General features: G+C 40.7%; 1 protein-coding gene across 5 annotated transcripts in view; it reads right to left on the reverse strand.

Annotated features, from left to right (window-relative positions):
- Window positions 1–20,118, reverse strand: part of dapk1 (death-associated protein kinase 1) — a 198,253-nt gene that overhangs the window by 86,830 nt on the left and 91,305 nt on the right. For all 5 annotated transcript variants that reach the window (XM_080188807.1, XM_080188809.1, XM_080188808.1 and 2 more), the window contains exons 3-8: window positions 15,084–15,305; window positions 11,413–11,551; window positions 6,179–6,308; window positions 3,335–3,383; window positions 3,214–3,240; window positions 186–338 (exon numbers count right to left, since the gene is read on the reverse strand). In XM_080188807.1, coding sequence (XP_080044933.1) covers window positions 186–338; window positions 3,214–3,240; window positions 3,335–3,383; window positions 6,179–6,308; window positions 11,413–11,551; window positions 15,084–15,305 — 720 coding nt within the window. The remainder of the gene's footprint in view (window positions 1–185; window positions 339–3,213; window positions 3,241–3,334; window positions 3,384–6,178; window positions 6,309–11,412; window positions 11,552–15,083; window positions 15,306–20,118) is intronic.

The following is a 20,118-nucleotide window of genomic DNA, read 5'->3' on the forward strand; positions in this document are numbered from 1 at the left end:
AAACATAAAACACAGGGTCTCAGCTAACTTCACAAATCACCTTGGAGTTTCAGGCCTCAATTTTAACACATCACACAGCTAAGCAATTAGCATCTTCAATGTTAAAATAATTTTTAAAACTCAGAATGCATCTACAGTTAAAATACAATAAAGTAACATTTTAAAAAGATACATGGAAGGCCTACTTGGGATCTTTCACAAGGAGTTTCCGGATAAAGTCTTTCGCCAAGCCACTCGTATTCTTGAAAAACTCCTCATCAAATTCATAATTCACAGCTGACACATTGGCCAATGTTTCTTGTTTAGTGTCACCCAAGAAAGGTGACGCACCACTCAAGCTAATTAAAATAAAATGATGAAAGTTTTAGAATATGTATTAGGTGATAAATGCTGTAGATAAAACACACTCAAGAGTAAACTAAATGGGAGAATTGCTTTTCTTGTCAGCCATCACTGTAAAGGTTTGAGCCCAACTCCACAGGACAGGAAATCATCTGCACCATTTTGCTATTTATGTAGAGGCTTTGTTTCTGAGGGACACAAGTTTAACTCTGTATCCCAAACAGAAATCCTACATGTTTGGCACAAGAAATATAACTGTCAATGTTGCATAGAATCCTACAGTGCAGAAGGAAGCCATTTGGCCCATCGAGTCTGCATTGACCACAATCTCACCCAAATCCTATTCCCAAAACCCCACGCATTTACCCCAGTGAGTCCCCCTGAGACTAAGGGGCAATTTATCATGACCAATTCACCTAACCCTGCACATCCTCGGATTGTGGGGGGAAACCGGAGCCCCCGCAGGAAACCCACGCAGACACAGGGAGAATGTGCAAACTCCACACAGTGACCTGAGCTGGGAATCAAACCCTGGCGCTGTGAGACAGCAGTGTAACCACTGTGCCACCGTGCCTTCCACTGATAAAGAGAACATTTATTTTATCATGAAACCAATTGTTGACATTTCCTGTAAAAGGCTCTTCATGAGACCAATTCCACAAGATCTAGTTCTCGCATCTCGCTTAGTCGTTCAAAAACATGGCGTAATCTATATTGCAGTAGTGTTGTATATTTTGCTTCATATTTATGCTGTCCCCAAAGCAGCATTCACTTCAAATCAAAATATCAGCTCTTGTATATTCATTTGAATTAGCCCAAATCAGAAATAAACAGTTCTATCATGCAAATCTGCTTAGAAATGGCAACATTGCCAGCTAAACTTTTTCTTTTACATTATAGAAACACTCCAACAGGACAGAAAAATATTTCACAGTATTGATCAGCCAAGAAGATTTGTTTATCCTTTTTTCCCAGCTGTTGTCCTCCTTCCTGGAGGTACCGATTTCTCATTCCTTACTGGAGTACAGTTCACAATACTGGGGGTTCCTGGTATCTTGCCCAAGTGGTAATTCTTCATCTGTGAGTCTAGACAGCAAACACTGGCTGACTGCCGAAATGTGGGAAGCACCACAGCTGACCAGATGGTCACCCTTGGGTAGTTTCCAGCAAGGATCACTGAGTAAATAATCAGCCTCCAAAAGCAGGGCTGAGTTTCCTTCACTAATCCAGGGAAGAATTTCCTTTACTAATTCACGGCATTGTGACCAACAGCAACATTCTCGAGATCACCTGGCCAAGATTAAAACAACCAGAGAACTGAATCTGGGACCTCCTTAATCTGTACAGCTCAGTTATTCACAGCGCTAACCAGCTGATCATGCAAAAGGAGAAGTATGGCGCAATATATTTTATACTTTTGTTTAGTTACCCAAGAAAGCAGTTTTAACCTTCTGCATAAAATAAATTGTTTTTACATGGGACACAAATAGAATTAATGCAGTCAAGCTGTGAAAACATTCATTACTTGATTCATTGATAAACTGTCTTCAATGTAAGGACTTCAAAACTTTTGTGCCAAGCTCAAATTCCAGCCATATTCTTGCGATACCAGTTTCCTACCCCAGCTCACAACCTCCTTTCTTCTGAGAATTTGGGCTACTCGGTCTTTGTCGTTTCCCCCGTGTTTCCAGCAGCATGGCCTTCAACAACTGTGATGTTATTTTCTGGAATTTCTCACCCTGTCTTCATATTCAAAATTCATCTCTGGCCTCACTTTCGGTAACTTTTCTCCTAAATCTTACTGAGTGACTCAATTCTGTTCTGAACCTCCGCCCTGCACAGTGTGAAATTTTTACATTAAAAAGGTGCAATACAAACTCATGTTATGTACTGCAGACTATGATCAGTCATCCAATTTTAAAAATTCCATTAATTTCATTGCTCTAAGTCACTAGCACACAGACATCTAAGAAGTGTTGGCAGGGAACTGTTTTCAGGCCTCTGCTGCTGCAATTCATATAGGCTTCACACTTTACAAGATCACATAGTCTTTCCATTATGCTCTTGCTTCTCTCCACACTTTCCTCCCTTAAATAATAGTGAAAGCTGTAGCTCATGAAAAAAGACAGCACAGTGCACAGTGGTTAGCACTGCGGCCTCACAGCATCAGGGACCCAGGTTCGATTCCCAGCTCGGGTCACTGTCAGTGTGCAGTTTGCACGTTCTCCCTGTGTCTGCGTGGGTTTCCTCCGGGTACTCCAGTTTCTTCCCACAGTCTAAAGGTGTGCTGGGTTAGGTTGATTGGCCATGATAAATTGACCCTACTGTCAGGGGGGTTAGCAGGTAAATATGTGGGGTTATGGGCAAGGGGCTTGGGTGAAATTGTGGTTGGTGCAGGCTCAATGGGCTAAACAGCCTCCTTCTGCACTGTAGGGATTCTATCAACTCAGCCTATAATTTAATTGGAAGCAATGCTGAATCGCCCATTGCACTACTGGACTGCAGATCTGCAGCACCTACTGTTTTAAAAGGAATTACAGTTACCACAAAATTTAATTATACTTGGGCACTTCTGTTTATTTAGCCCTTTAACCAACTACATAGGAAAAAAATCCATAACTCAGTCACAAATTTGGAGTGGGTCTTTAGAGAATTCCAAAGAATTATATACACATTTTCAAAAAATATTCCTGAAGTGTGATGTTAGGGCAATTTCAGATACTTCAAGGTGCTGACATTATCTCATCTCCAGTTATGGCGCTGTGTCAGAGTTTTGAATGCAGCACAGTGGTTTTTGCCAGGTACTTTCCTCATGACAATACACTGACAACTGCAAGAAAAGGAATATCTGTTCAAAAATGTAATACTTACAGAATGTAGGTTATGACACCAATGCTCCTGAAACACATGAAACAACAATGCTTATACATTTCTGCAAATTGTTTAAAAACCACATCCAAAAGCTCTGCTGACATAGTTTCTCTGCACTCACCACATATCAGCCTCGAGACCAAGGGGTTCGTAGTTCACGATCTCAGGAGCTTAAAAATAAAAGAAACCTCAAGATCTAAAACATTGCACATTATGGTCAACAGGATTTCTTTTTCATTCTATATCGAGTCTCACGACTGCCATTTCTCATTTTTCTCTTTTAGCTGGCAAGGTGGGACTATTCTACAATCAGCAGAATTCTTATCAAATGGAGCAGCACAGTGGTACAGTGTTTAGCACTGCTGCCTCACAACGCCAGGGACTCGGGTTCAATTCCCAGCTTGGGTCACTGCCCATGCAGGCTCTGCACATTCTCCCCATGTCTGTGTGGGTTTTCTCCCACATTCTGAAAGACATAGTGGTTAGATGCATTGACCCGAACAGGCACCAGAGGGTGGCAACTAGGGGAATTTCACAGTAACTTCATTGCAGTGTTAAAGTAAACCTTACTTGTGATTAATAAACAAACTTTAGTTGATAAGTGCATTTGTGTTCCTTGCCTCTCCCTCTCTTCCCTCCCAACCCTGAGATTAATGCAATTGCCCTTTTGACAGAGCTGTCCTCACAAATCTTTCAAAGTCAGGTCCATAGCATCTTTACAGTGCAGAAGGTGGCCATTCGGTCCATCAAGCATGCACTAACTCATCGAAGGAGTGTCCCACCTAGGCCCACTCTCCAACCCTAAACTCACAAAATTATAGAAATTTAAGATAAATATTACATCAAATACAAAATTACTTTTCAAAAAAAACCCTTGGAAACATCTGTGCTTCTGTAAGAAAATTCATTTTTAAAATTAACTTGGGGGGGAAAATTATGAAACAATGGCCCTTCCCAAATTTCTTCTTCCTTTCATAAAGAATTTGAACATAGTTTTTACAGCATAGAAAGAGGCTATTCAGGCCAACAGATCCATGTATTAATGCTCCATACAAGTCCTCTCATTACTAAGCCAATCAACGCATCCTTCTATTCTACACTTTTTCATATGTTTACTGAGTTTTCCCTGGAATACATCTCATGATAGTCATCTCCCTACTCCTATTTCAAGTTTCACACTCAAACCATTCTCTGGATATAAAATTCTCCTGAAGCCCCCCCCCATCAGATTAATTAGTGAGGACCTAATATTTCTGATCCTGATTCTGGTCTCCCAAGGTCTTCTATACATTTATTCCATCAAGTCTTTTCATCTTGAAGATCTCTCCTCAGTCTTGTTCCTGGAGTAAACAGTCCCAGCCTGTTCCATTTTTTCCAATAGTCATAACCATTCATTTCTGGTATCATTTTGGTAAATCATAAAATCCCTACAGTGCAGAAGGAGGCCATTCAGCACATCAATCCCATCCAGCTCCTATCCCTGTAGCTCCACATATTTACTCTGCAAGTCCACCTGACACTAAGGGGCAACTCAGAATGGCCAATCAACCTAACCTGCGCATCTTTGGACTGTGGGAGGAAACCCACGCAGACAGAAAATGTGCAAGCTCCACACAGACAGTGACCCAAGGCTGGATTTGAATCCGGGTCCTTGGTTCTGTGAGGCAGTAATGCTAACCACTATGCCACCGTGCCACCCCAAATCTCCTGTTTCATCTTCTCTACTACAGTCTTTGTATTATTTTTCATTATAAGATGACCAGAATTGTTCATAGTATTCCAAATGGAATCTTATACGGTTCTGTACAAGTTTAACATAACTTTTCTGCCTTATTATTCTATCCCACTATAAATGAGCCCAAGTGATTAGTTTTTTTAAAAAATAGTCTTATGAACCTGTGTCATTACTTTTGGTGAAGTGTGGATCTATACCCCAGATTCCTTTGCTCCTCTACTTAATTTAGAAATTATTTGCTATTGAGCATCTGGCCTCCTTATTCGTCTTACCAAAATGTACCATCTCTTACCTGCTTTGTGGGACTGATGCTAAACAACTCAAACAGTATCTTGATCGCTGGCTGTCATCCATGGGTGAGTTCAGACAGTGGAGTACAGCAGGCCAATCATGGAAACTTCCCATTCTCATTCACTGATTTTCATTCCCTTGCTAGCTTAAGAGCATGAAAGCCAAGTATGGCTCCACCACTGCTATCTTCCATCTGCGGCTAGTCTTTTTCCTTCTCCAACTCTATGCAAAGGAATGGTTTTAAACAATGGCATGGAGCTCATCAGCTACTATGGCATTTCATCTTGGGGTTTTAACAAGCTACAGGAGACTAAGTCTCGACAGAAATTTTCAGCGTTCATGACTGCCTCCATGTCAAGTACAATATAACAAAGTGTAAAGGCGGACACATCATATAACAGGCAGAATGCACAGAAATATGCATGTACAACCTGACAACTAAATTCTATGGCAGAATGCAGAAGAGCATGCTCACTGTAATAAACCGAGCACACTTGATCCCATAGATGGTTAACAACGTCCACCCAAACTTGAATGGTTAATGTTGGTAGGGCTTTGGTCATATCCCTGCATTCCAGGCAGCAGGCTGGGAGGACAGAGTCCATTTCTTTCCTGCACAAAACCAGCGCAACTCTCACTATTAGCTGCAAAGAGATGGGGGCATTGTTACCAGCCTCACCCTCTTGAACCTAAGGTTTTAACTTTCAGCTAAACTATGCTGATCCCCAATCAGTAGGTTGTTCTCAGCATTTGCCAGTGCCATCAACTCCACTGAAGAATATAATCGTCCTGCAAACACAGTGGTAAAACCGTACAGCAGTCCCACAAAATACATGTACGGCAAAGAAAATAAAACATAGCAGTCTACAACCAGTGAAGAGCCAGTATTCAAAACTATAAATAACCAAGTTGATTACAGATGTCTTAAAAGATACGTACCTACAAACTCTGGAGTGCCAAAGATGTTTTTAAATTCATTCCCAAAATCTATTTCGTGAGCCAAGCCAAAGTCAATGAGCTTAATCCGAGGTTTGGGCGACTTTTTATCAAGCAACATAATATTTTCAGGCTGCAAGAAAGATAAAGGTTGTGGAAGGAATTCAAACATTAACTTGTTTCCATTAATGAAACAGAACACAGCAGTGTGTTAGAATGGTATTAGAAAATGCATCATGAAAGCTTGATATTCAACATAATATTAATTCATTTCAAGTTAACAGTTTATTCAAATATGAACAGAAAGGTTAAATAAATTGTTTATCAGTTCTTAACTGACTAACACTACTTCAAAAAAAAAACTGCCTGCTTTTTGCAAGATACTTTTTTTAAACAGCTCTCAGTAGTTATGTGCTACCATCACAAATCCATCTGGCTGATCAGCACATGTAAAGAATGCACTGATTTTTTTTCCTGCATTAAACATGATAACAGTTTCTGGGTATGATTCTTGCAATGGCAGCAGCAGCTTTCCATCACTTCACTCAATCCACTATCTTTACACACAAGAGTCAGACAGTATCGCCATTGTACTGCTCTATGGGAGGGATAGTGGCAGTGTTGCCCAATTCAGTCCTCATCTTGCATCCACATAATGCACTTCAGCATGGTTCATTGGGCAACAGAAAGAGTCACCCCCTCCATTGATCAAAACCGCTAAGCCAAATTGTGTGCTATCTCTGCTCTGACTGAAACACTCACTCGACACAGGTTAAATCTGGACCTCCCAAGTAGAGCAAGACTCAGTACTATACACGACAATACCTCTTTCTGCAACATATAGCACAGTACCGCACAACTTGTTGAAAGGTTACAACCTGACAAACGCATTCTTCTCCTTCAGATCTTTGTTAACCAAATAGGGACTTGGTAACACCCAGTGGCCATTCAGCCACTCAAACCTGCTCTGCCATTCAATTAATCAAGGTTGATATGTACCATATGCACTTCCATTTTGGTGTAATTTGCTTCAGTTCTTCAGCATTTTGCACATCTTTATCTTTAAATCTGTTTTGACTGAATTTGACTTTGGATTTTTTTGACAGAATACATGTAATTTTGGCAAAAATGCAATATACACATTGAAACCTTTGATAAAAGGATAAGGGTCTGCAGCAGCACCAGCGAAATTACTCATGCGGAGCATTTAGATTGTTAATACATACACGAGTATAGTTTCCTGCACATTTCAAATTAAACAGGCTAAAATGAGGATGTATTTTCTCCCAAATTACAAGCTTGTTTCTTTAAATTCAAAATCCACAGCAGATTACTGATTGTGTTTTATAACCATGGTTTGAGCGATTTCTTCTACTTTTAACAATTTACTCTTCGACAAAAATAGCATTAAACTTTAGAACTGTACAGATGGTACAGTATGATTACTAAATGATTTTAGTTCTTGGGTAAATTGACCACTTCTTTATATTCCTTCCCTCAGCAGCTTGTGCAGCGTGAAGCAGCAGCTAATACAATAGAAGCAGCTTGTACAGTAGAAGTGGTAACACGCTCTCACTTGTACTTCCTAGACACTCAATGGCAGGATGCACCATGTGACTAGTGGAAAAACAAACATTTCCAGAGCAACAGTTCCATATTGATTTAGGTGATTTGGCTGCAGGTCAGAACACACACAAACAAATTTGCACAATATCCTTTTACATACATATTAGTCTTACAACACGTCTTTTATTTTCCAGTAATCTAACTGGAAACACATACAATAGTTCCCATTACTCAATCATCTCATTATATTCTCACACCTGTGCTATTTCTCCACCAGTTTTCTAATGGCATCAGCCTAATTACTACAATTTGATCGATAACTGAAATAAAAACATTCTGGCAATCTACAAAATATACCTTTCAAAAGAACTGGGACAAGTGGGGTTCTCATGTTTTACAAGGACTGTCCAAGCCACAACTGCCTTTTGATTTGCTCATACATGGGTTACTTTTTTTTAAAAAAGTAAAAAATTAAATACGATTTAAAACAGAAATACCATTAATATGAAATCTCCAGATACACCAGCTGATGCAATACAGGGGTGCCATCCAGTATTCCTGGATGTTTGATCATAAAACATTTGATTATATCTTATATGCCCACTTAGCAAATATTAAAAGGTTGAGGCCCCTGTAATTGACTATCGTTACTCATGGTTTTGTGCCAGCTGTTATTGGTACATACATTTTACTCTTCAAGTCTATTTGCTCTCTCATTCAATTAGATTATGACTGCGTGACATCACAACTACACTTATCTGTCTTTGCTCCATCCTTCTTACCAAAAAAAACCACATCATGTGCAATCTTGAGCCTGTTAATTGACTCAACAGCCACAGCCTTTTCAAAGCCTTTTCCACATTTTCATTACCCTTTGAGGGGAAAAAAGTGCTTCCTGATTTCCTTCACTGTTAGGGATTCCCTCACCAAAAGAGGTAGTTTCACTGTTTCTATCCTATTTGGACTTGCAATTATTTTAGATCACCACTCATCTATCTGAACTGAGAGGAACATAAGCCAAGTTTGTACAACCTGTCCCCAAAACTTAAAGTTTTAAACCCTGTTACAGAATCATAAAACCATACTGTGTACAAGAGGCCCTTCGGCCCATTGAGTGTGCGCCGACATCTGAAAAACACTTGACCTCTCACCTAATCCCATCTGCCAGCACTTGGCCCATAGCCCTGAATCTTAGGATGTGCCAAGTGCTCATCCTGGTATGTTTTAAAGGATGTGAAGCAAACTGCCTCTACTACCCTTCCAGTATGCACTTTCCAGACCATCACTACCTTCTGGGATAGGAGCATTTCCTCATATCCCCCCTAAACCTCCTGCCTCTCAAAATAAACCTATGTTCCCTTGTGACTGACCCTTCAACCAACGGGAACAGCTGCTCCTTATCCACTCTGTCCATGTCCCCATAATCTTGTACACCTCCATCAGGTTGCCCCTCAGTCTTCTCAGCTCCAATGAAAATGACCCATGGCGACCCAACCTCACTTCATAACTTGAATGTTCCATCCCAGGCAGCATCCTAGTGAACATGTGCAGTATCCCTTTCAAAGTCAATATATCCTCCGGGTTTCAACATTTAAATCTGAACTCAGTCATCCAAAGAGGATCTGACCAAGCTTCTGTACAAGTGAAGCATAATTATGCATTCCAAAATCCATTAGATAAATAGGTTACATAACTTGGCAATTTTTAATAAATTTGTAGCAGGAAATTTGACAATTGGGAGGCAAGTAAATTGCCGAAGTGCAAACCACAGGTGCTAAGCACTAATTTTCTCGAGTTGCTAGCAGCAGTGATTTCAAGCACATTTGATTAGAAAGGTAAAGTTGTCACAGTCCCAGATCACCACAGGCCGTTTTTCCCTCTGAGCTGATTTAACCAGAGGATCACACCTCAGGCGAAGGGCAAGTTTGGAAATGCGAGGCCCTCATGCATAACCTCAGCCAGTACGGGAATTGAATCTGCACTGCTGGAGTTCCTCTGCATCACAAACCAGCCGCCCAAGCAACTGACGGGACTACACAGGTAAACACATTTCACACTTTGCCAATAGTAATGCCACCGATGTAACATTGAGCCAGCCATTCAAGGGTAAAATAAATTTGCTAATGTGCTTGTTGTAAACCTAAAGGAAATCACAAAATCATGAATCAGTGCAGAAGAGCGCCATTTGGCCCACTGAACTTGCACCGACAATGATCCCACCCAGGCCCCATCTCTGTAACCCCATATATTTACCCTGCTAACCTCCCTGATACGAATGGACAATTTATTATGGCCAAGCTATCTACTCACACCTTTGGACCCCGAGGGGAAACCGGAGCACCCAGATGAAACCCATGCAGACACAGGGAGAATGTGCAAAATCCACACAGACAGTGACCCAGGCCGGGAGTTGAACACATGTCCCTGGCGCTTTGAGGCAACAGTGCTAACCATTGTGCCACCATGCTGTCCAAATGATCGAACCAATTTTGTACTGACAAATTAAAAAAGTTACTAACTGCTCATGAAGCAACTTAACATTGTGGGTCTAAACTCATAAAAACCATATTAAGACTGCAAGAAACCTGTTCTACTTTAATTACAGCAAAATCAATTATTTCCATCCACTAGTCTGTGCTGGATTGGAACCCAGATCGGATGTGAACTTCCCAGAGTTGGCAAGCTTACAAGAATTCTTTCAGGCATTATATTCCTTCATTTTAAATTACATTGTTATTAAAACTATTCGTGGGCAGAGTCTGGAGAAGGGGATGACTGGGGAAAGAGGTTAGGGTAAAACTCAACCAACCCCAATTATTGTGGTTGAAAATGATCTATAGAACAAAATATCACTGATATTCATCCGTCTTCTACAGCTGATGAAACATTTTTCTGTGGAGTTTCTCTCTCACTTACATGGAAAAACCACTTCCTGAAAGCGATACAGAAAATTAAATACTAAAAAAAGGAAACTAGATATCCTAAACTAATTTGATTTGCAATACATTTGTATATTTTGCTCCGAGGTTTTTTAACTGTAATTTAAATATATTCCTAGTATAGTATTCCTCGTATTCCGAGCTCATCCTTAACAAGTGGAATGTTTTTAATTCTACTAATTTTGTGTTAAAGAATTTAAGACCAAAAATTGACTTTATCCACAATCATCCTTATAAATAAGCAAAATAGAGATTAATCGAGAAAGCACACCACTGTATTTCACAGACCTTCATAATGATCCGGTATACCTGGCTACCGGATAAATCTGCCTGTCTCCCCATTTGATAGTACAAAGACAACATGAACTAACAGTAATATGCAAATGGAAGCTCCCTGCACACAGAGCTATAATAGAAAAGACTTAACTAATACAGGACCATGAGCCACTCACTATTATAAGCTTAAAATGGGGAACCAGAAAAGTATCATTTTGTAGCTTATGGCAACAGAAAGTTTTATGCAGTTATTTAACAATCGCATCCCTACTTTAATAACTATATGTCCCAACTACTGTATCACAACAGAAAGACCAGATGAATTACTACTTTGAAATTCAAGCATGATAACATGTAATTGTTATTCTTTATGCATTGTATAAAATTAATTCTTCTTATTTGTCCTTTGCTAAGAAGTTATAACAGAAGTTCACCAACTTCACATACTAGTTTTACCTTAAGGTCAAAATGGGCAATGCACTTGGAATGGAGGTAGTGAACACCATTGAGAATCTGTTTGAGAAATTCTGTGGCTTCTTCTTCGGTCAAGGACTCTTTTTCAGCCAGGAAATCGAATAACTCTCCTCCAGACACGCTGCAGTTTATTGAAGAAGAATAACTTCAATAAGTTTGGTACCAACATGCTTAAAACGATTTGCTCAGCTACAACTCAATTTTAAGCTCACTCAAATTAAATGCTCCATCTAAACACATGGAATTAATGCTAACTGCATTTGTCATGCGTGACGCTGATAGTTTTGATAACACAGGCCAACAGCCAATGTGGTGCAACTTAGCTCGCATCATTTAACATTTCAGCATTTTGGCAAGTGGCTTTTGTTTGTCTCGTTAAAACATTTAAATTGCACAAATCAAATTTTAGAAACTCAACGTCAAAAAGGTTTTTAATAACTTACAGTCACCTCGTGGCAATTAGTTTTTATTTACAATATCTAACATACTTGCTTCATCCAAGAAAACTAAAGAATGTAAAATTTTGCCTGGCAGTAGTTAAAAACTAAATAAATTATTGGCAAAATTCTAAAAACATGTTCGCTGGGAGGTTGCTCAGAGATTCCAATCAGTCGCAGAACCAAACTGGGAGGGGAGTATAAGACACAGGCCGAGATTTTCTGTCGTCGTTTGTGGCTGGGATTTTCCGGCCAGGCTGAAAGAGTTTTGGCTGACACGCCAAGTTTTTTGTTCTCGCTCGCAATGGGTCCCGCCATGGACAAGACCAGAGAATTTGGCCAACAAGCTGAAATTACTTCCAAGCAGTGCTAAATGAAAATGTTCCATCTGGGATTAAATAAGCAGTGGAATTTCACAAGGATTTGTTCTGGGCTCTCATTTAAACTATCAGTGAATTATGTGGGGCAGGGTGCCTGCAGTAGCTTAATATAAGCTTGATAATACAATACTGTGTGGGTCTGTAAGGAGTATGAATAAAGTCAATTATCTTTACAGATAGAGAGACTGGTTATTTACTTGCGCTGAGATAGGCAAATGTACTTTAAAGTGAATAAATGTAAGGTAATGCTGTACATATAACAGTACACAAAGGATCATAAATGACAAAAGCTTAAAATGAGAATATATTGGGAGTGATCACTGATTATGCTCAGAGTACTTGGCTATGGCAAAACACATTAGATAATGGAGTGTAACTGCATATCATGTCAGAATAAGTTGTAGAGGCGGGGGAGGCCATTTCTGGGATATGATACAAAGTTTTTGTCATCATAAATGAAGCAGATAAATAGAAAGAGTTTACTGAAGAGAGATTCTAGGCTAAGAGTTCTAAAGTTCTGAAGATATGCTCAAACATTTCCAGTTGGCAAAAGAAATGCTACAAGTCTGCAAGATGATTCAAAGTTGGGTTGGTAGCAATTGGCACCTGTTGGTATCTGTTGCAATGGAATTGAAGGATATAGACTTATTAAGCACACAGCTTCATTTATTTTCGACCAAGGGAAATGAACTTAACATCTCTCAAAAAAAGAACATGCGGTGTCAGATGAAGTAAGAGGATAAATCAAAATATGGTTTCTGGATACAATGAAATTGATTGTTAGAATGTGGTTTTTCTCACTGAATTTTCTTAGGATCTTATGAAGCTCTGAAATTTATTTCAATTGACAGTTTTGACTAATTGGAAATTTACCTTTACATTTCTTTTTAAAACAGCTTAGCTTCTAAGAGAAGAACAGGATACCATCAGGCTAGCAGATGAATGGAAAGAGTAATTCTCAGTTTAGCGATTTATGCTGGGAATTAGTATAGCACTCCATAAGAGTCCAGAGGGACCTCGGGGTCCTTGTGCATGAGTCGCAAAAACCCAGCTTGCAGGTGCAGCAGGTGGTCAGGAAGGCGAATGGGATGCTGGCCTTCATAGCGAGGGGGATTGAATATAAAAGTAGGGAGGTCTTGCTGCAGCTGTATAGGGCATTGGTGAGGCCGCAGCTGGAGTACTGTGTGCAGTTTTGGGCGCCGCACCTGCGCAAGGATATTTTGGCCCTGGAGGGAGTGCAGAGGAGGTTTACTAGGCTGATACCGGAGTTGAGGGGATTGAGCTATGAGGAGAGGCTGAATAAACTAGGCTTGTACTCGTTAGAGTTTAGAAGAATGAGGGGAGATCTCATTGAGACGTATAAGATGATGAATGGGATGGATAGGATAGAGGTGGAGAGACTCTTCCCGCTCAAAAAAGACAGTAGGACTAGGGGGCACAGCCTCAAGATAAAGGGGAGGCGGTTTAGAACGGAGTTGAGGAGGAACTTCTTCACTCAAAGGGTGGTGAATCTCTGGAATTCTCTGCCCGTTGAAGTGGTGGAGGCTGCCTCGCTAAATATTTTTAAGAAGCGGGTTGATGGGTTCTTGATAAGAGAGGGGATTAAGGGTTATGGGGAGAGGGCGGGAAAGTGGAACTGAGCCACAACAGATCAGCCATGATCTTATTGAATGGCGGGGCAGGCTCGAAGGGCTAGATGGCCTACTCCTGCTCCTATTTCTTATGTTCTTATGTTCTTAATGCTATGTAAAGAAATTCATGTATCGCATTTACAGTGAATAACTGCAACATTAGCTTGAATTAGCTCGTGGTTTGAACCAGATCTTTCAAGTGAAATAATGTGCCTCATCGAGATCTGCCGTTTTATTTGTGTCTATTTATTACTGCCTATGCAAAAATATGTGGTTTTCTTCGATTACAGATGCAATTAAATTGCTATGCAGGTTTGGATGACTTAACTAACCCAGTAAAATATTGATCAATGTGGTTGGACAGTTCGATCTCCTCTCGGTCCTTTGTACAATTCTCTAGGACAAAGGGGCTGACATGTCAACAGCCAGATACAAAGGACAAAATGGCTTCTGAATTTGTACTGTGTTCTCATGAGGTTATTTCTCCTGATTAATTTCAATGGATGTCAATACCCTGCAAACTATATATTGGTTGGCAGAGAAATAAGCGCTTTGCAGTACTGAATAAAAGCAGGGCAATAACATCTCAATGACACAATGTCAAAAGATTTTGTCTTCTTCATGATTAAATAGAAAAACCAAGCTCTCCATCAGGAAACAGATTTTATTTTGATTGTTTATGATCCACTTCCTTCAAAAACTGAAAAATGGAAATTGGCACAGGCAGATGCTCACTTAATCACAATGCAGACATGTACTGTCAAATATTTGTTGATTCTGTGGTTTTGAGAGGTTACGCACATCCTCCACTTGGAGTAGATGCACTAGAAACAGTTGTGTTCCGAATGTTTACGGGTGGTTTGCAGAGATCTCAAGTCAAATCAAACACTACTTTACTATTATTTGAAATATCACAATTAATTTAGTTGATGTGCATTATAATATCACGCATCACAAAAAGGGCGACCGATGCTCCAACTTTGCTGTCGCTTGTTCTCATGAGGTACAGTAACAGGTTCCTTCATTATGCACACAAGCTGTGCCACCACCTGCGCATTTTACATCAATTAGCTCAGATGAATTATGATCCACGACGCTCTCAGCAACGCTTGGGAAATACATTTGTCCACTCAAACGGGAAATGATTTTTCAGCACACTTCCACACTGAGGATGGAGCAACTTCAATATGCAAGGATTTACTTACAGTTCAAGAATAAGGATCACGTCAGTTTTGCTTTCATAGACATCACGCAGAGTTATGATATTTGGGTGCTGAATCTCCTTTAAGATGCTGACTTCTCTTTCAATGTCTTCACGGCTCACTCCACGGCGGCTGGACTTTGAGCGACGCTTTTTGATAAATTTCGCTGCGTACCCCATTCCAGAGCTTTTCTCTGTGCATTTTTTTACTATCGCAAATTGTCCACTGCAAAGAAAAATCAGAGGTAGAATTACAAACACTGTACAGAAACTCAGTAGCTGGCAGTAAAAGAAAGGTGAAGCCACTGAAAAATACTGCATAAACAGTAGGATTTTAAATTTAAGTACCCCTATGTACTCTATGAACTTTCAAGGGTTATTGGATAGACACATGGAGCACACCAGAATGACTGGGAGTGGGATAGCTTGATCTTGGGTTTGGACATAGCTCAGCACAATATCGAGGACCAAGGGCCTGTACTGTGCTGTATAGTTCTATCTTCTAACTGTATGTTTTATCTGTAACAGCTTGCAAGAAACTGGGCCTAATTCTCCCATCGCGACCCACAACTTTCCTGGCAAGTCTGGTCGGGAGAATCGCGTCCGTGGTCTTTTTCCGGGACTTGCACGTGCACTTGGAATGCATGCGCGTCTTCCACACCCGGAAATAGTCGGGAAGTAAGTCATTTGAGTTTTTTTAAAAATTTGGTTTAAATATATTTTGCATGTAATTATCAGGAACTTGCTAGTCCTGATAGAATCTCCCACTCCGCCAGGAATACTTCATTCTGGTGGGGTTTAGAGTAGCTCCCCACATTTGGGGAACTAGCAGGAGACCCCGTCGGAATAAAGGGGAGGCAATCGGGGCTCCCTGGGCATGGGCATCCTGGCTGTGCCGGCAAAGTTCCCATGCTCAGGGGGCACCAGGCAGGGCCTAGGGGCAATTGGCGAGGATGGGGGGATCCTGCTGCCATTCTGCACAGAGATCGGTCTGGGCTGGAGGGAGGCCAGTGATCAGGGCTGGTCCGGGAATTGTTGTGGGGGCCGTGATCGGGCTGTGGCGGGGGAGACTAAAGGGGCAGCACTGCACAGGTCCCAGGCTGGCCAGTGATCGAGCTGGTCAGCAAATGGGGAGGCCAACAGATAGGGACCACTGTGCACGCGTAGAGTTCCGGAACTGTCAGACTCTGGTGCGAACAGACCTCATGCCCCCGGGTTTTAATGAGATTCACGACTGGGACCTCAGCATTGCAGACAGAGCAGAGATTCGAGTGTGAAGCTGCACTGAAAAAAAAACAGTCGTGACCTACAACAGTTTTCCCACCAATTCAGCACTTTTGGGAGAATCGCTTCCCAATATTTTTCGCTGTACCCCAACACATGAGACAATAATAAAATCAATCTATTCAATACTGCAGATGTTGGAATTTGAAACAAGAACAAAGAATGCTGGAAAAATGTCAAGTTGGTCTGGCAGCATCTATCAGGAGAGGAAGCAGAATTAACATTTCGAATCCTTTGACTCTTCCTCAGGGTTTTAAAATTTGTTGTGTGAGAATGGTCTGATTTTGGGTCACTCAGTTTATTTCCTACTTTCCTGCAGATCTTCAGTCCAAAAAACACAAACAATCCTTTCTTTATAATTCAGTATTTGGTACTGGAGGTAGATGGTTAAGCAGGTTATTTTAAACGCATTTCACTGACTTAAACTAGGCATATTAAGTAATAAAGCTCCTTGCATATTTGAATATGTATGAGAAATTTAACCATGCAAAACCTTCTCATTTTGTTGCTTAGTATGAAGGAAAAAAGTTGAAATAAATAATGCAAATCTACCCATTTGTCTTAATTTCTCCATCTCATTTTAAGGTAAACCTCTTTTGTAAAGGCCGAAAGCTTATTTTAAAACCAGTCATGTGTCAGAACTGTGACACAATCAGTGAATATTTCTGAGGATGGGCTTTCTCATCCCCAGTGCACAGAATGCAGTTCCACTCAGCTGGATAATTTGCACACAGTACGCAAGGGTTAAAGCACGTTTTAAACAAACCATGTTCGTGGTGATTTCAGTTTTCAAAGGCAGGCAACACGACTTAATTACTATCGTCCTGTGACTCTGACATCCATCATTATGATGTGCTTTGAAAGGTTACTCATGGCATGAATCAACTCCAGCCTCCCAGATTGCCTGGATCCACTACAATTCCTCCATTGCCACAACAGAACCACAGCAGATGCCATCTCCCTGACCCTACAATCAACCCCTTAACATGTAGATAACAAATACACCTATGCCAGACTTCTATTTATCGACTACAGTTCAGCTTTTAACACCGTTATTCCCATGAAACTTATCTCCAAACTCAGTGGCTTGGGGCTTGGCTCCTCCCTCTGCAATTGGATCCTGAACTTCCTAACTAACAGGCCACAATCAGTAAGGACAGGCAATGATACCTCCTCCACGATCATCCTCAACACTGACGCCCCACAAGGCTGTGTCCTCAGCCACATACTATGCTCCTTATACACCTTTGACTGTGTGGTCAAATTTCCCTCCAACTCAATTTTCAGGTTTGCTGATGACACCACCGTGGTGGGTCGGATCTCAAACAATGACAAGATAGAGTACAGGGGAAATAGAGAATCTGGTGAACTGCTGCGGTGACAATAATTTCTCCATCAATGTCAACAAAATGAAGGAGAAAGTCATCGACTTCAGGAAGCACATGCCCCTGTCTACATTAAATGGGGATGATGTGGAAATGGTCAAGAGCTTCAAGCTTTTAGGTGTCCAGATCACCAACAACCTGTCCTGGTCCCCTCATGCTGACACTACAGTTAAGAAAGTCAGCAATGCCTCTGCTTTCTCAGAAGACTAATGAAATTTGGCATGTCTGCTATGACTTCCACCAACTTTTACAGATGCACCACAAAAGGCATTATTTCTGGTTGTATCACAGCTTAATATGGTTCTTGCTCTAGCCAAGACTGCAAGGAACTACATTCCAGGCATTCTCTCTTTCACCTTCTTCTGTCAAGAAAATAAATACAAAGGTCTGAGGTCACGTACCAACTGACTCAAAAACAGCTTCGTCCCTGCTGTCATCAGACCTTTGAACGAAACTACCTTATATTAAGCTGATCTTTTGCTACTTTGACAAAGGGTCATCGGACACAAAATATCAGTTCTTTTCTCTCCTTACAAATACTGCCAGACCTGCTGAGATTTTCCAGCATTTTCTCTTTCTGTTTTTTCTTTTGGGATCTTTCTCTACACCCTACCTATGATTATAACATTAAATTCTGCATTCTCTCCTTTCCTTCTCTATGTTTGGTATGCTTGGTCTGTGTAGAGCGCAAGAAACAATACTTTTCACTGTATACTAATACACGTCACAGTAATAAATAAAATCAAATCTTATGGAACTGCTTCGTGACTGTTGAAGTAATTCAGTAAAATGTCATGACAGAGGTCATGAGATACATGGCTGCTGCCACCCAGAGTAAGTAGTCTCACAGGTTAAAGTCCAACAGGTTTATTTGGTAGCACAAGCTTTCAGAGCACTGCCCCTTCTCCACATCATTGCTGCCATCCAGACACAGACAAGTGTCATCATGGAAATTATGACAATAGTGGAATACATGTGACAATAATAAACCAAATCAAATGGGCTGGAAACAAAGTAAAACTGCAAGTGATGGAAATCAACTCCAGAAACACTCAACAGGTCAGGCAGAGCTGTGATAAACAGCAACCAATTTGACATTTGGGATGTGGATCTTTTGTGAAAACGGGACGATATCAGTAATAAACTCGGTTAAAAATACCGCAAAGCCAAGCAGGAAAAGTGGAAATATAGCACAAACAGCTCAGTGAGGAAATAGAATGGCTTGTGAAATGCTTAAGTCAGAAATAGGAGGTGGCTAAAATGGTTGAAGTGATAATAGCATGAGCCAATAAGAGGCATTATTTTTTCAGAAAGGTGTATTCAAGACATAGAATGTGTGAATGGTTATATAAGATGGGCACTGACACAGAAAGCTGAACATTACAAACTGAGAAAATGGAACAGGCTCCTAGAGACAAAGGAATTACTTGACCTAAAAAGATCAAATCCATCCAGTCTCCCTTATCCATCCTGGTAGTTACATGATAGAAGAATATTGCCATACTCCACTAATTAATGGAATCAATCCACACAAACTCAGAAATAACACAGAAAATACAGGTAGTGGAGAGTTTCATGAATCAGAGGTCCAGGATTAGCCTTTCCTTTCCAAACATGCTAAACATATCATGCCTCAAATTACACAGCTGCTGATATCCTACAAATGCTACTTTTTGAAAGAATTCGATTTAATTTGTGTTTGAACGAATCACTACTAACTGCATCGACCATCTCCCTCAGGGATCTGTTCCACTGAAACCTTGTTTCCATAGGCTAGTTTTCCCACCTTGAAGCACAGGCAGTACCTTCTGATTCCACTGCTTGGAACGAGGTGAATAAATATACCATGAAGCCTGGCAGAAAATAATTTCAATTGGCATCAAGGGTTCATTCAGACTAGCTCACCAACATCGTGCTCCAGCAGAGTATCCTTCCACCCTGCACGCATTTATCTCCTTCCCCCACCTCTCAGAATGCTGTCACATATTCCGCATTGATGGCCCACATTGTCAATATCTCCCTAAACTCGTTTGCAAATTTAAAGCCTCTTTAAAGAGGCAAGTAGGAGCGTCAATACAAAATGGCAAAGGAACAGAAAACAGAGACTAATGGGGTGAACAGTTCTTTCACTGACAGAAACACGAACAACGTGAAAGGTTCCATTTCAGGTTCTTCTACCAACAAAGACTAAATTAAATGACATGATTACCAACTGTAGGTTAAAGGCTCTAATTTGTTGTCTAAAGGTTTCAGTTTATTTAGTGTCACAAGTAGGCTTACATTAACACTGCAATGAAGTTACTGTGAAAATCCCCTAGACATCACACTCTGGCGTCTATTCAGGTATACTAAGGGAGAATTTAGTATGGC

This window comes from Carcharhinus amblyrhynchos, chromosome 5, assembly GCF_965287045.1.
Source record: "Carcharhinus amblyrhynchos chromosome 5, sCarAmb.v2.hapA, whole genome shotgun sequence".
Taxonomy (NCBI): domain Eukaryota; kingdom Metazoa; phylum Chordata; class Chondrichthyes; order Carcharhiniformes; family Carcharhinidae; genus Carcharhinus; species Carcharhinus amblyrhynchos.